At 39.4% G+C, this 16,311-nt stretch overlaps 1 protein-coding gene across 2 annotated transcripts; it reads right to left on the bottom strand.

Moving 5' to 3' along the window:
- Window positions 1-121: 121 nt before the first annotated feature.
- stk24a (serine/threonine kinase 24a (STE20 homolog, yeast)) lies at window positions 122-16,031 on the bottom strand. 2 transcript variants are annotated; one of them, NM_001110451.1, is given in 11 exon segments: window positions 1,722-1,945; window positions 4,506-4,636; window positions 6,570-6,638; window positions 6,867-6,990; window positions 7,072-7,214; window positions 8,795-8,980; window positions 9,377-9,534; window positions 9,667-9,775; window positions 11,673-11,729; window positions 12,593-12,823; window positions 15,805-15,862. In NM_001110451.1, coding segments are annotated over 11 exon segments (1,248 nt in total). In that variant the 5' UTR covers window positions 15,826-15,862; the 3' UTR covers window positions 1,722-1,926.
- Window positions 16,032-16,311: the final 280 nt, after the last annotated feature.

The following is a 16,311-nucleotide window of genomic DNA, read 5'->3' as shown; positions in this document are numbered from 1 at the left end:
TAGCGTATCTCTTGCATAACAATCAGGGGCATCAGAAGAGCTGTAATCATAACCACTGCAGATAAAGCAAAACTGAATGAATCATCTAATGAGTTTCTGTAGAGTAATTTAACCATTCAAAGCTCTTTAAAATGCTTTTATTTTAAAACACTTTCATTGTGCATGTTATACAGGGTTTTCTTTTACAGCAAATCACTCCTATTCAAGTATTTCTTGTAGCAGTGTTTGTCAGAAGGAAAACTCCACATTTTGTGGAAATAAGCTTATTTTACAGCTTTCCGCAGATAAACAGTTGATTTTTAGCATTTTGTAATCCATCCAGTTGATCTCCAGGTCTAGTGCGAGCACTTTTAGCTTAGCTTAGCATAGATCATTGAATCAGGTTAGACCATTAGCATCTTGCTCAAAAATGAGTTTTCATAATAATCCCATTTAAAGCTTGACTCTTCTGGAGTTACATTGTGCACAGAGACCAACACCAAATGAAAAGTGGCTAGAAACTATTGCAATGTCATATCAGTTCATTTGCGGTAGCCATGACATGACAGCAGAGTCTCTTGATTACTTTGCCAGAATGAAAGTAGAGTTCCTAGCCATATCCACCTAGGAAATAGCTACTTTTGATTTTGATTTATTGATTTTATAACGTGATGTAACTACAGAAGGGTCAAGCTTTAAATAGGAATATTATCAAAATTATTATTTTTTTTGAATAAGATGCTAATGGTCTAATCTGATTCAATGATTGAAGCTAAGCTAAGCTAAACCTGTTCCCAACAAGCCTGGAAATCATCAGAAACAAAAAATAAACAATGACAGAAATCAACTGTTTACCTCTTGGTGTAAAATTAGCCTTTTTAAAGTGTTTTTCCTTTAATGAGGATGCCGAGTCATGTGCATTCATTTACAGCAAATCACTCCTATTCAAGTTCCTAGTAGCAGTGTTTTTCAAAAGATTTGTCAGAAGCTTAAAGGAAAATAAACTCCACTTTTTGTGGAAAAAGCTCGTTTTACAGCTTTCCTAGAGTTAAACATTTGATTTTTTTAGCATTTTGTAATCCATCCAGCTGATCTCCAGGTCTGGTGGGAGCTTAGCTTAGCTTAGCATAGATTATTGAATCAGGTTAGACCGTTAGCATCTTGCTCAAAAACAAGTTTTGGTAATAATCCTATTTAAAGCTTGACTCTTCTGGAGTTACACTGTGCACAGAGACCAACACACAATAAAAATGGCTAGAAACTGTTGCAATGTCATATCAGTTCATTTTGCTGCAGCCATGACACGGCAGAAAAGTTTCTTGATTGTTTTGCCAAAATGAGAGTAGTGTTCCTAGACATATCAGCCTAGAAAATAACAAGTTTTGATTTTTCGTTGGACTTAGTACATGATTTAACTCGAGAAGAGTCAAGCTTTAAATAGGAATAATATCAAAACTCCTTTTAAATGAGTCGCTAATGGTCTAATCTGATTCAATGGTTTATGCTAAGCTAAGCTAAAAGTGCTTTGACCAGACCTGGAGATCGGCACACAAAACTCTAGGTGAGTTGTGAAATTAGCCTTTTAAGTAGGTTTGTCCTTTAATGATGAGGCTTTTATTTATATTGGTGTTTAGGCTTCAACGTTCATTAAGATTACCAGCAAAATATTATTAAACTCTATTTGTTAAGGGAGTACATGCTCTAAACTCTACAGTAAAAAAAGTAAACACAGACAATGATACTTAAGTTGTCAAATCATTTCATATGATTGTTGTGCAATCTCCAGTCCACATTCATAAGCTATGTACACACAAAGCAACTACCTGAGATTGTAAAATCAAAACTCCACCATAATAAAAACACACTATGCTACATCTCAGCATTCAGCCTTTCAGATATCACACACGCACACACACACACTCACAGAGAAAGAGTCTTCAGGTAGAGTCAGTGATGAGAGGAAAACCTGTCAGGCAGAAAACACACATCAGACTCAGGCCAGCGCACACACGGGCAGTTCATTTACATTTACATGTAGTCATTTAGCAGATGCTTTTTCCCAAAGCTAATTACAACTGAGGAGACATTCAGCAAATCAACATGGAGGCAATACATACAAGAAGTGCTATTTCAGAGTGTCTTAAAAAATCATACATTTCAAAAACTACATTTTAGGCCTTAAAAAGTCTTAAATTGACTGAAATATTGTGTTGTAGGTCTTAAATCACTTTAAACAGGTCTTAATTTTCCTTTGTCCGTGTAAATCTATCTAATCAGGCCAGCCACAATCCATCTCAATAAAATGTTTAACAAAAAAACTGTATGGGGCTCAATTTTAATGATCTAGGCGCAAAGTCTAAAGCTCATGGTGCAAAAGCATTAAGAGCGTTTTATTGATGGGAAATACGATCTGCGCCCGGCGCATGGTCTAACAGGGCTGTGCTTATTAATGAGTTCTGGGTGTGTTTTGAGCATAACATGCATTAAACCAATCAGAGTCTCGTCTCTTATTCCCTTTAAGAGTCAGTTGCATCACTACATGGTGCATTTGCTATTTACATGGTGAACCTTGTAAGTGTAAAAACTGAACACTATTGAGAAAACAGTTAAACAGAGCATCTGCAGCGCGAGGATAAAGAACAAGCCTCCTCCATTCAGCCACTTTACTTTTACTCTTTACTCTGGTGGAGTGAGGAAACGGTGGAAACTCCCTCCACTGAACACATCCATTAGCCCACATATTTAATTTCCTTTGTTAAGCGCAAAGATTGTTGCAAAACTATTTATAAATTCAGTTCTAATCTCCAGCAAAAGAATAAACGAACAATAATAATGAAGTGTGGTCAGAAAACTGAGTTATATCCAAACATACGTCCTGTTCTTACGTCCCTTATGGTGATGCAGACGTCTCCAAAACCCCACAGGTGGATAAATCTACACTTGTGTTGTTTAAAACAGATATAAATATGCATATAATCGATAATACTGCTAATAATGATGATATACAGATGCAGATTGTCATGAATGATGTCTATTTCAGTTCCTCAGAATAGCAAAGCGCCAACAGTGCGCCTTAACACACCTCCTTTACAAAGTGGCGCAAAATGTGAAAATTACAGCTGCGCTGGTCTGAAAAACAACAACAAATCACACTAAACATGTCTTGCTCATTATTGCGCCGGGTGTTTGATAAGGTTTAATCATCTTCCCTACAAAAAAATGTTTAAAGGTTCTTAATGTATTTCTCTTTTTATAACTAGACTAATTAAAAACAAAAGAAACTTTATGCTGATAAAAAAAATCTTACATATTGACACATTATTTTAAATATGTGCATAAAAATAACTAAATTGGATTTTTTTTTTATTGAAAAGAAAAATCTTTTCCATTGACCCAACCAGGTCTTAAAAAATAAAACTCCTTACCATTTACTCCTACACTAAAAAAATGCTGGGTTACACACAATTAATTTGTGCTGGAACAAACTGGAGGAATTCAATTAACTTATTAGTTTTTACAAATTTAAGTAGATTGAACATAAAACAATGAAGTTGTCCCAAAAAACCCTCAAGAATTGTGTTGTTTCAGCTCATTTTAGATAAGTCGATTAAACAAACAGCAAACATCATTTTTTGAGTGTATAATTTGTATAAAAAGTCTGAAATTTCATTCATAATGGTCTTAAAAAGTCTTAAATTTGATGGAATTATGAAAACGGTAGAAACCCTGTAATTGTACAAGCCAACTGTTAGTGCTCAGAGAACTCAATGCTAGACCAGGGCTGCCCAAACCTTTTATAAAGGGCCAAAACCCAAACTTGATTGAGGGCTGTGGGGCTCAAAGTTGAAAATATCAAACCGCATTGCATTAAATTTGCTCATTTGTTTGCTTATTATTTAAAAATAAAACAAAAAACATTGCTTCAAAATGGTTAACGTTTTATAATCATCTTATTATAGTAAAAACATAAACAATCGCATTTACACCTCAATGGAGCTCTATACTGATTACACTAGTCGAGCTGCGCCTGCCTTTGCCTTGATTTGCTCACCGATGTCTTGTGCATCTGTCGAGTGACAGTATTTACATTTTAAAAGTCTGATTCAAATGAAACATTTCATTTTAGTTGGCTTTTTTGTAGCTCCTCCATTAAACAAAAAAGCAAAAGGGTATACATTAAATTGGAAATGACGATCTCTGTCTAAGACATTCGCCCCAACCAACTCCATCATCGCCACCTCTCTTTTCAGATGGGACGGTGGGCCAAACCAAAGGTTACCATGGGCCAACTTTGGCCCTCGGGTTCTTCTTTGGGCATCTAGACTAAAGGAATGTTTTAGTTTTTTTTTTTTTTTTGAGAGGAATGTAAAAAGTGTTTCTACGGGTGGTTTGTTAAGCCCACTCATCTGTGTGAGGCACACTTCATAAATGCATGTGTTTTTTTTGTAAGAATGTGTCTGGTGCCGTGTCAGAGAAATGAAAGTGTGTGTGTTTTCTACAGTTCAGCCTGGGTTTTGTCGGTATACCTCTTTAATCTCTGAATCACCCCTGTCACCATAGAGTCTGTGATCCCGGGACATGTCTCTTCAGCCAGCAGCATGGCCTGCTTCAGTTCGTCCAACACCCCCGGCTTATAAACACCCCGCTTCTGCTTCAGCTGACAGAACAACACACACATGCATCATAATGTTTGAAGAGGTCAAATGTCAGTCTGACTGCAGTAAAACTGCAAATGTTTTGTGTAACCTACTACAGCCTCAAAAAGTTAAGTGGAAATGCCAAGATGCACATATGAGGCAAATGTTTAATCCGATAAGAAAACAATTGCATAAACTACAATGGAAACATGGTGAAGCAGTGGCGCAGCAGGTAGTGCTGTCGCCTCACAGCAAGAAGGTCGCTGGTTAAAACCTCGGCTCAGTTGGCCTTTCTGTGTGGAGTTTGCATGTTCTCCCACCCTGCTCCGGTTTCCCCCACAGTTCAAAGACATGCAGTACAGGTGAATTGGGAAGGCTAAATTGTCCGTAGTGTATGAGTGTGTGTGTGAATGTGTGTGGATGTTTCCCAGAGATGGGTTGCGGCTGGAAGGGCATCTGCTGCGTAAAAACTTGCTGGATGAGTTGGCGGTTCATTCCGCTGTGGCGACCCCGGATTAATAAAGGGACTAAGCCAACAAGAAAATGAATGAATGAACAATGGAAACACATTCACAGATTAAATTCCAGCATCAAAAAAGCTGACTGCTGATTGTAAAAGGCCTCAGGCCTCTGTCAGTCCGTCACCACAGCGCTTCAGTATTATTATTATTCCCTCCAGAACTGTCTTGAGCATCAGTCTGCTCCCACGTCTCCAAAAGCCACCGCATTCACCGTGTTCTTTGCGTTTCGTCTTCATTTTCTGAGGCGCAGCTCATACATTAGAGAGGAAAGACACCACAGTGGCTGCGTTATTCCTATTTTAATGCACATTTTGGGATACTGCATTAAAAACTGGATGGAAATGCCAAAATGTGCATACTTTTAAAAAAATGTGCATTAAAAAAATTATCTGAACTAGTTGAATAAACTTTATATCTGATAAGAAAAATGTGCATAAACTACGACAGAGACACATTCAACGAATAAATAGATTTTGCTTCAACAGATCATGTGATAACAAAAGTCACAGGTATGTTTGTGTGGACGATGAGGTCCGAACATTTTTAGATGTTATATAAGAGAAAGAAGTGGCAACCATCCTTGATGGAAAACATTAACAGAAAGTGTAAGGTTGTTGGTAGATCGGATATGGTTGCGGCCTGGAAATTAACGAGAATTATTTATATTATTTATTACATTTCCCATTCATTGTATTTTATTAACGTCTACCCTAACACTAAACCCAACCATCACAGTAACATAAAAACAGTAGTTGTACCGAGTATTATTAATGCTATCTGTTAAATTACCCAATGGATTGTATTTTCTAATGACTGCGCCCACCCCAACTCTGAACCCAACCGTCACAGTACTGTAAAAATATTCATTATTGTCATACAGTGTCATAAAATAGACTGCTATATTAATGTGCATATCACACTTCCGGCCGGCCGTGAATCCTATCTAGACTTTACCAAAGCGCAAATCTTCCAAGAAGCACGAGCGGAGAGGATTTCCTGGCTTCAAATGCAAGATTACATGACTGTGCACATTGCGTTTCGGCTAGTTCTGAGACACAAGTAAGTTATTGTATATGAAAAAAGACCTTCTCATAACGCAGCAACTTCCAATTTTTTTTTTGATATTTGGCACCAGTTTATCAGGAAGATGTTTTTTTTTCTTGCACTTGAATGGAAATGATGGTTCATTCGCAAATGTTTTATGCTATTTTCCAGTTTTGCGCATAAATTTAATTCACATCTTTGAATGGAAACATGACTCGTAGCTTCTCCTACCGCACTAAACTACATTTCTCCGTCTGATATTTGCTCCAGTTTATCAGGAAGTGATGACTTCCATCATTGGATGGATTTATTCACTAATGTTTTATGCAATATTCCGGTTTAAGTTTAATTCACATCTTTGGATGGAGAGTTGGAATCAAACACTTACCTCTGCAAACAACGGGGACATAATAGAGGACATGCTCTGGGACGGAGAATGCTTCGGCCTGTCTGGAACCTAAACAACCAAAGACAGACGGATGTATTTATACAAAGTGTATCACTTCCACAATACTACTATCTATGCCAAAATGCATCAGACCTCTTTGTGTTCATTAACATTCATGCACAATCTCTTTAAAGGTGACTTCTAAGATCATTTTTAGTGCATAAATAAAACTATTCCAGGCTCCAGCTTTTATCCTTTATATTCAATGCATTGACACAGGTAGACCCCATTCCTCACCTTTTTCGGTTTGTTTTCTACAGGCTTCAAGACTCTATTGGGTTCCTGGATGGGTTTACTTTCTGTGATGGTGTTAAAGATCCAGTCATCATTCACAGACTCTCCAGATGCTTCTTCTTCATCTCTGAGAACATGTACATGCAACATTTCTCAGTACTTTATTCTAATATGTCTGTATCTTAGGTGATTTTAGTTTTATGCTTACGAGTCGGAATCAGAGCTGGACTCATCTCGGGCCTGTTTCAGTTTCCATTTCTTGTACTTGTCAATGAGATCCATCAGGTATGAGGTCTTCTTGGAATATCGAACGATAAGTTTGTGTTTCAAAAGCTCTTTAGCTGTTGGCCTCTGACAGAAACAACAAAAACATGATGTCATTTCATTGTAGATGACTGTATATTAGTGCTAGGAAGTTCTTTACGCCCCATTCACACGGGGCATCATCGTCAACGCTTTCCATTCACTTTGAATGGGTGACGTCAGGCGTTGCCGAACTGCATTGTGGATCCGTCGGCGCCGCTTCAGAGGCGTTGCTCGCTGCAGAAGTTGGGACTAGCTCAACTTTTCAAGCGCCGATGGAAGCGTCAGCCAATCAGATCGCTGTATGCAAATACACCAGCTAGACAGTGGTCTATTGCTGACTGAATTTCATTGGCTGAAGCTGCTATGACGTTCGCTTCAGACACGCCTTCAGTCAAGCGTTGACGCTGAAGCCCCGTGTGAATGGTGCGTCAGGATTACTTGAAAATGACAATCAAGTGGTTTTGATCATGGCTGGAGCTAAACAGAACATTGAACATTGTTGCTATTCATGTATAAATCAAATGATTATATATTAGAGGTCCTCGATCCTGCTTTAGCACACTTTGTTTGTGCATTCCCATTGACTTTGTGTGTAACTTACTCAATTCCGCATAATAGCATAAGGCTTTTATCGCTGCCTGGTGATTCCTCATACCCTTGACCTTGCATCACTATATGTTATTGTGCTTTTTTATTTATTTATATTTAAATGAAGACAGGAAAAATTTATTAAAATATACCTGAGTACAGGCATGGACCTGGCCTTAAAGCAGGGCTGCCAAAAGTTTCTGGAGGGCCACTACCCTGCACAGTTTAGTTCCAAGAAACAAGAAGCCCTCCAGAAACTCCAAAAAGAGTTTGACACCTGTGCCTTAAAGAGTCCCAAGTTCCCCAGATCTCAATCTAACCGATCGTCTGTGATCGGTTCAATCTACAGCCACTCCACCTAGCAGTCTACATCATTTGAAGGACCTGTGGCTAATATCTTGGTGCCAGATATAACAGGACACCTTTATAGAGATCTTGTAGAGTCCGTGACTTGATGGGTTGACACTAATATGCATCTGCTAAATGGTCTACTTCTTCAAATCCAATCATCTTTGTGCAAAGCTCAGTTTAGTTCTAGCCCCAATCAAAGACGTGTGCAAGCTAAATAAAGTAGGAGTTTAGGAACAATACATGTAGTTGTGACCATGATTTGAGCTAAACTTTTTGATCCAATAACCCTTCAGGGTTACATTTGAGTAACTCTGCTATATCAAGAGGTGTCCAGTCTTAGTTCTTGGGTTCTTTTTCCAAGGGTGTCCAATCCTACTTCTTGAGGGCTACTTTCCTGTAAATAGTAGCTATGACTTACTCTAAGAGACTTGCCTGGAGGTTTCCATGGATTTGCCTGTTTAGATGTGTTTAATTTGGCTTGAACTCGACTCTGATAAATCAAGAGATGTCCAGTCTGGCTTCTAGGGTCCTCTTTCCAGCAGAGTTGAGTTCAAGCCTAATTAAACACATCTAAACAAGAGAATCCCTGGAAACCTCAAGGCAAGTGTGTTGGAGCACTCTCAGGAAAGTAGACCTCAAGAAGTGGGATTGGACTTCCCTTTGTTAAATAGTTAGGCAACACTTACAAAGTTGGGGTCTTTATTGAGACAGGCATCTACAAACTCCTTAAGAGCTTTGTTGTAGTTTCCCTCCAGTGTGGGAGGATTTTCCTTGGGGATGAGAAATAACACCTTCATGGGGTGAAGATCAGAGTGGGGCGGCTCTCCTTTAGCCAGCTCGATTGCAGTTATTCCCAATGACCAGATATCTGCCTGCAAAACACACAAACACCTCAGAACATGACCCAGTGGTTCTTTCTGATGACCCAAAAGTTGTGAACATAAGTCATTGCTTTTATCAAGGTCGGATGATTTACAAATCACATATGGATAAAAACTCTGGATGGGAGTGAGGTGTTATATTCCTCGAGGACTACCCTTTTGCAATTTAGCTTTTAGCTATAAGTCCATACACACCTGAACTGAATAATCAAGGTGATGTGATTGCTAAAGAATACCAGAGATGTGTGTCAGAGCAGAACTAGAACTGAAGTCTCCAGTAAGGTAGCATCCCAGAGGAAGAGTTGCCTACTCCTTGTCTACATGCTAAACCAAGCCAGGCTGTGATTACAATTTCGTTACAGACATAACACGATGAGCAAATCTGACCTTTGAGTCGTACTCTGACTGTTTAATGACTTCTGGTGCCATCCAGAATGGTGTGCCCACAAATGTGTTCCTCTTGATCTGTGTGTCTGTGAGTTGCCCAGCCACACCAAAATCTGCTAGCTTTACATCACCCTGCTCTGACAACAGGACATTAGCAGCTAGAGAAAAACACAAACACACACCAGCTGTGTTGATTTGGTCTTTCAGAACAGGAAACTGTTTCCTTGAACAGCTGGAGATCATTTTAAATCCAGTTGAAATGTGCAGATACCACGTCATGTCACAAATACCTTTAATATCTCTGTGAATTTTCTTCTCAGAGTGTAGGTAATCCAGACCCTTCAGGATCTCTCGGAGGATGGTGGCAATGTGGGTCTCATCAAGGGCCCCAGGTCCCAGCTGTAGATCAAGAAACATGTTAGATCTGTTAGAGAATCTCCTTAAATGTGTAGGATCCCAATCCTAAACCTCTGGACAAACACACCTAAACACCCTAGGCCAGGAGTGCCTTTCCTATTCCTAGAAATCTAACTTCCTGCAGATTTCAGCTGCAACCTTAATCAAACACACCCTTCTCTAATTAGCAAGTGTTCCTTCAGATCTGACTTAGTTTTAGTTTTAATTGATCAGGGATGGAGCTGAATTCTCTAGTAAGGTAGATCCCAGGAACTGGACTGGCCACCCCTGCCCTAGGCAAATCCTACTGATTTCTAGGCATAGCCAACTCTGCTCCTGAAGCAGAGTTTAGATTCAAACCAAATTAAAATACCAGAAGGGGCTAATCAGATTGTTAATAATATAGGCAGGTGTGTTGGAGCAGGGTTGAATTAAATCTGCAGAAAAGAGGTACTCTAGGACACTAGATCAGGGATGGGCAACTTTGGTCCTGGAAGGTTAGTGTCCTGCAGAGTTTTGCTCTAACACTAATCAAACACACCTGAACAAGCTAATCAGTGTGTTCAACATCTGCTGGCAAATAGCTTCTGGCAGGTGCGTTTGATTAGGGTTGGAGCTAATCCCTCCAGGACCTAAGTTGCCCTTGCCTGCATTAGATCCACTTAACCTCAGATTTTAGCTCTAACCCTAATTAGACACACCTGAACCTGCTAACCACTGTCTTCGGGATCATTAGACATTCACAGGTAGGTGGCTTTTATTTAAGTTGAAGCTAAACTTTACAGCACCATTGACCCTCAAGGGCAAAGTTTGAGGAATGCTGCTCTAGGAGCAAGGTTAGCCACCCCTGTTATTTTGCTTTGAACAAGTTCACTTCATCAGCATGTCACCTGTATTAGATGTAATATCTGCCTAAAATAGAAACATAAGTCCTAAAACTAAAAATGAGCATTTTAGACCAGAGCTTCTGCCTCCTAGCCTGGGGATTGCTTTTACAACTTTACATTTTGAATATCTTCTTTATTAGACACAACTATTTCAGGTCTTGCCATCTCTTAAAATTAGCTGATGAGTTGAATCAGGTGTTAGATAAGAGATACATAAACAAATGTTGTGCAGCAGGGGTCACCAAATGTATTCCTGGATGCAAATGTAAACAAACTTAGATCTTAATAGATATACTTGAAACTTCCAGGCAGGTGTGTTGAGAGAACCTGGAACTAAACTCTGGTCTGACACAGGCCCTCCAGAATCGAGCTTGGTTGCCCTGCTTATGGATGGTCAGCAGGCAGCCTTGAGAAACACTGATTTAGATTAGGGACTTTGCCAGCTGAAATTAAAGTCTAAATAAGTGTTTTACAAATCTATTGTGAAGAACCCAGATCAGTACCAATTTTGGACAGTATTATTCTAACACTTTAGAGAAGGGATGAGCAAACTCAGTACTGGAGGTCCAGTGTCCTGAAGAGTTTAGCTCCAACTCTAATCAAACACACTTGAACAAGCTAATCAAGGTCTAACTACTTGAAACTTGTATTTCAAGGTATATTGGGGGAATTTGGAGCTAAACCCTGGTCTGACACCAGCCCTCAAGGATAGACCTTGGCAACTCCTGTTATGGATGGTCGTCATGCAGTCTTGAGGATCACTGATTTAGATTGGGGTCTTTGTCAGCTGAAATCTAAGGTCCAAATGAGTGCTTTAGACATCTGTTGTGAAGAACCCAATTCAGTATCATCCTAACACTTTAGAAACTACAAGAGCTAAATTAAGCATGTTTAACAATCATGTTTATGATAATTGGTTGTTTTTAATAACACATCTTCAACTTGTAATTGGTTTATCACAACAAGAAACAGACTTCATGAACCCTTGATAGTAAAGTTTGGGAAAATCTTACCAAATCCAGAGCTGAGCCCCCTCCTAAATATTCCATGATGATCCATAGTTTTGTGTCCTGCAAAAAACATAACAACATAAGCTCCACTTTGGACGGGGTTTCCACAGCTCATTCTTGTATTTTTGTATGATAAGCAACATTGATTTCTAAAACATTCTCTCTCAAACAGGGGTTTCTTGTCGTTGAGGTCTGGTGTCCTGCAGAATTTAGCTGCAACCAAACCCTGAACCAGCTAATCAAGCTCTTATTAGGTAAACTATTAACCTCATGACATGTGTATTGAAGTAAGTCAGAGCTCAAATTTGCAGGATGTTGTCCCTCCAGGTTTTCCAAGAACATGCGCAAATCCCAGCGCTAAATTACATGCTTTTTATGTAGCGCCATTCATCCATCCAGATGTTCCTATTAGCTGTGAATGATATTAGATCACAAAACGGGATTCAGGAAAACTGGAAACAACTCTCTCCCAATCTCCAGCCAACTTTCTGTGGGGCCGTTTGTCTAATGGGGAAATGTTCCTGCTCAAAGTGTGAAGCGGTGATAGAAGGAGCAACTGTGCAACTCAAACACTGGCTGAATGCCACATGGGGTGAAGACGGAGTTAACTTAACATTAGTATCATCAGAAAGTAAACTCGTATTTGCATATAGTAAAATACAATTTTCTTCATTATATAGACACGGAAAATGTAATGTGCATATGCAATTGGATGAATGATGGGATCAACTGCATGCTCCCATAACATCACAGATCATGACATCCTAAGCCCGGCAGACACCAAGTGAATGTCAAAGAACTATTGGTGACAAAAACTGACTGCGTTGACGTCAGCTGCGTGTGGTTCGGTCTGATGAAGCAGGGCTTGGACACATGAAACAGACAACTGAAACTACTCCAGCCTTCCAGCACACAGGTCTCACCTTCAGGTAAGAGCCAAAGTATTTGGTGATGAAGAGGCTGTCGCACTGGCTCAGGACTGTGATCTCCTGTTGGATGTCCTCCACCTCATCTTCAGCCTCTTCCAGGTCAATGATCTTAATAGCGACCACCTTTTGTGTGCGATTGTCAATGCCTTTGAAAACCTCTCCAAAAGATCCCTTCCCGATCCGCTCAAGCTTTGTGAACAGCTTCTCCGGGTCCAACTTCAAATTCTACAAAAGAAAAGAAGTGGGATATATTATTCCTTAAAAATTACTTGTGTAATCAGAAAGGACGTCAATCTGCTGGTAAAGGAAGATCACAAATCGGGTAATTGAATAGTGCAAGGACGACATCAAAACCAGACAGAAAGAATTTATAATGGGTTTCCTTTGAGATTTTACTTTAGGGATTATACAGTGTGTTACTGTGGTAAACATAACTTGACAATACTTAAACCTTTTGGATATTGTACACTCTCAGAAATAAAGGTACGAGAGCTGTCACTGGGGTGGTACCTTTTCAAATGGTACACATGTGTGCTTAAAGAGTGCATATTGGTACCTCAAAAGTATATATTAATACCTAAACATTTTAAGAGGTACACTTTTGTACTTTTAATGTAATAATTTGAACCCTTGAGGTATAATATGGACCTTTTAGGCACAAATATGTACCTTTTAAAAAGGTACCACCCCAGTGACAGCTCTCGTGCCTTTATTTTTGAGAGTGTAGGTATATGTATTTTAGAAAATGTGTGATTTAAGGAGTAGCTAGTTAAGTATGTTTGGGTGCAAGCTTGTGTAGTTTATGTTATATTGTAGTGTTCAAGTGTCATTGCGTTATGTTTACCACAAAACTTTTTATTTTTATTATAGTACCATTGCAAAATTTAGAGAAAACTGATGTTTGATAATCCTTCCCCATTCTGCCATAATTCCTGCTCTACTATATATGCATCTCATCTTTTTGCCGATAAAAGTCTGACATACACTACATATAGAAACATAGTGCATCAAATTTTCAACTCCCTCACAATAATGACCAGCAGTATACCTGAAGAAGGATCTTTTCTGTCTGATTTTTGCTCATATTGTAAAGTTCTGGCAGAGTCAAACAGAGTTCAACCCTGTCAATGAAGTCCCTCTGTCCTAATGTCCTAATTGTGATTTTGAAGGGCTTGAATATTTGGGTCATATATGTTCAATTAATGCAGATGGCAGGTGCGTTCTGCTTTCCAAAAGGCAGTGCGGGTAACTCAAACAAGCCAAACGGAGTTTAACATTTATAAAGCCTTTGTCAATACAGAACTCTCAACACAGGACAATGACAATAATGACTCTCTCTGACTTTTGCCCATGTTGTACAGACCAAAACATTCTGGCATAGTCTTCAGCCCTTTCCTTAAAGCTCCACTGTCTTGCAAAGTTAATTTCCAACCTCTTAAAACCCATCTGCCAATGACTTTCAAGTGATTCTGACGGGCTTAAATATTTAGGTTATATGTTTGATTAAGATAGGAGCTCTGCAGAACAGTGAATCACTAGAAGTATTGAAGATCTACTTGCAAGGTGCATAGAGTGGCACTCAATCATTGGTAGTTTTAGGACTTTCATTCAAACAATCACAACAATTCTCAATGTCAAATTAGCAGGTCTAGTCCCGTGAAATGCTTTAACATGGCAGGTGCGTTCTGCTTTCCGAAAGGCGGTACGGAAAACACGAACAAGCCGAATGGAGTTTCAAACTCAAAGATTTCCAAGTCTGAAATGAAGTCACAAGCTTGACTGATTTATGTTTTGACAATAGGGAACTCTCAGCACAAGACAATGACACGCACATTATGACTCCATAAATGTTCAAGCTAACTGTGCTGAATCAGAGCAGATACACGGCTAATCTAATCTCTCATAATGTACGTCATTGACGATAAACACAGGCACTGCCTCTCCACTAACAATGGCACTTTGGCCATCAGATGTTATGAGGATCTAGGAAGAAAACACTTGGGACTGAATATATACACTATAAACTTGTGGGTGGTTTCAACCTAAAGTTGGGGAAAATGTGGACAACTTCAATGACGGCTCTTTTTTTTTTAAACAAAACCCAACAGAAGCCCTGTCATGCTAAGAAATGCTTATTGTGTGATAAATTGTCACACAAATTGTTGCGATAAGCAATATTGTAGTCATTTTGAGATGATTATATAACAGCATAATAATGCAAATAGACTTAAACACTTTAAATAGGTATTCTTAAGGTTATTCAAATGCTATAATTTAATGTTAAAGAGGTAAATGTCTTATAATATATATATTTTTTTATTAAATGTCCTGTAGGTAAATGTCCAGTTATAAGGTTTGACACCGGTGAGGTAGAATGTAAGTGTCGTAAATTGGCTTTGCAATAGCAAAGATTCTTCATTCATTAATTTTCATCCGCTTTTCTAGGGCTGGGTCGCGGGGGAGCAGTCTCAGGTGAGAACCGCAGACCTCCCTCTCCCCAGACACTTCCTCCAGCTCCTTTGGGGAGATTGCGAGATGTTCCAAAGCTAGCCGAGAGAGATAGTCCCTTCAGCGTGTCCTGGGTCTTAACCGAGGCCTCCTCCTGGTAGGACATGGCTGGAACACCTCCCTAGGTAGGTGTCCTGGAGTTATCCAAAACAGATGCTTGATCCACTTCAGCTGGCTTCTCTTGATGTGGAGGAGAAGCGGCTCTACTCTGAGCTTCTCACCCTATCTATCCTGCCACCCTGTGAAGGAAACTCATTTCAGCCGCTTGTATCCGAGATCTTGTCCTTTCAGTCATGACCCAAAGCTCATAACTATAGGCGTGAGCGGAATTGTAGATTGACACAGCACAAGCTGTTGGTCATTTCCAAGTATGGCACGACAAGTCGATTTGTGAATTATTCTGACAAGTCTACAAAACAGTTGGATTTTTCAATATTGCATCCAACTTTCCAGTTAAAACAACTCAGCAATTAAAAACATCTGGAAAAATATAGAAAAACAAATCCTTACAGTGGAAAAACTCAATGTAATTCATTTTAATCCAATGAAGAAAGAATGCAATGCTTTCACAAATATTACCCTCACACACACACACACACACACACACACACACACACACACACACACACACACACACACACACACACACACACACACACACACACACACACACACACACACACACACACACACACTACCTGTGGTCCTTTAGTGTTCATGATGGCTGCTCCTTCCTGAATGTGCGCTTGCACTCGTGTGTTAGTCAGTCCATCAGGACGGGTTATCATGTGGGTGTAACGGGGCGGTGGTAAATCTGCCCTACACTAAAGTAACACGGTCAAAGAGCAGCTGCACAATAAACCCTACAGACTAACTTTGATTCTAGCTTGAGGAAACCTAGCATGAAACAACCCACAGCTAGAATATAGGCGTTTAATCAAACAAACACACTGGCAATGTGAAAGAGAGTTTTAGAAATTGTTGCATATTTATTAAAAATAAAAAGCTGTAAAATCAGATGTACATCAGTATTCACAGCTTTTGCTCAACACTTTGTTGATGCACCTTTGGCAGCGATCACAGCCTCAAGTCTTTCTGAATGTGATGTTACAAGCTTGGCACACCTGTCTTTGCAGGACCACTCAAGCTCTATCAGGTTGGATGGGAAGCGACGGTGTACAGCCATTTTCAGATCTCTCCAGAGA

The sequence above is a fragment of the Danio rerio genome, chromosome 9 (assembly GCF_052040795.2).
Source record: "Danio rerio strain M-AB ecotype USA chromosome 9, GRCz13ab, whole genome shotgun sequence".
Classification (NCBI taxonomy): Eukaryota; Metazoa; Chordata; class Actinopteri; order Cypriniformes; family Danionidae; genus Danio; species Danio rerio.
This window is presented reverse-complemented; position numbering and strand designations above follow the sequence as displayed.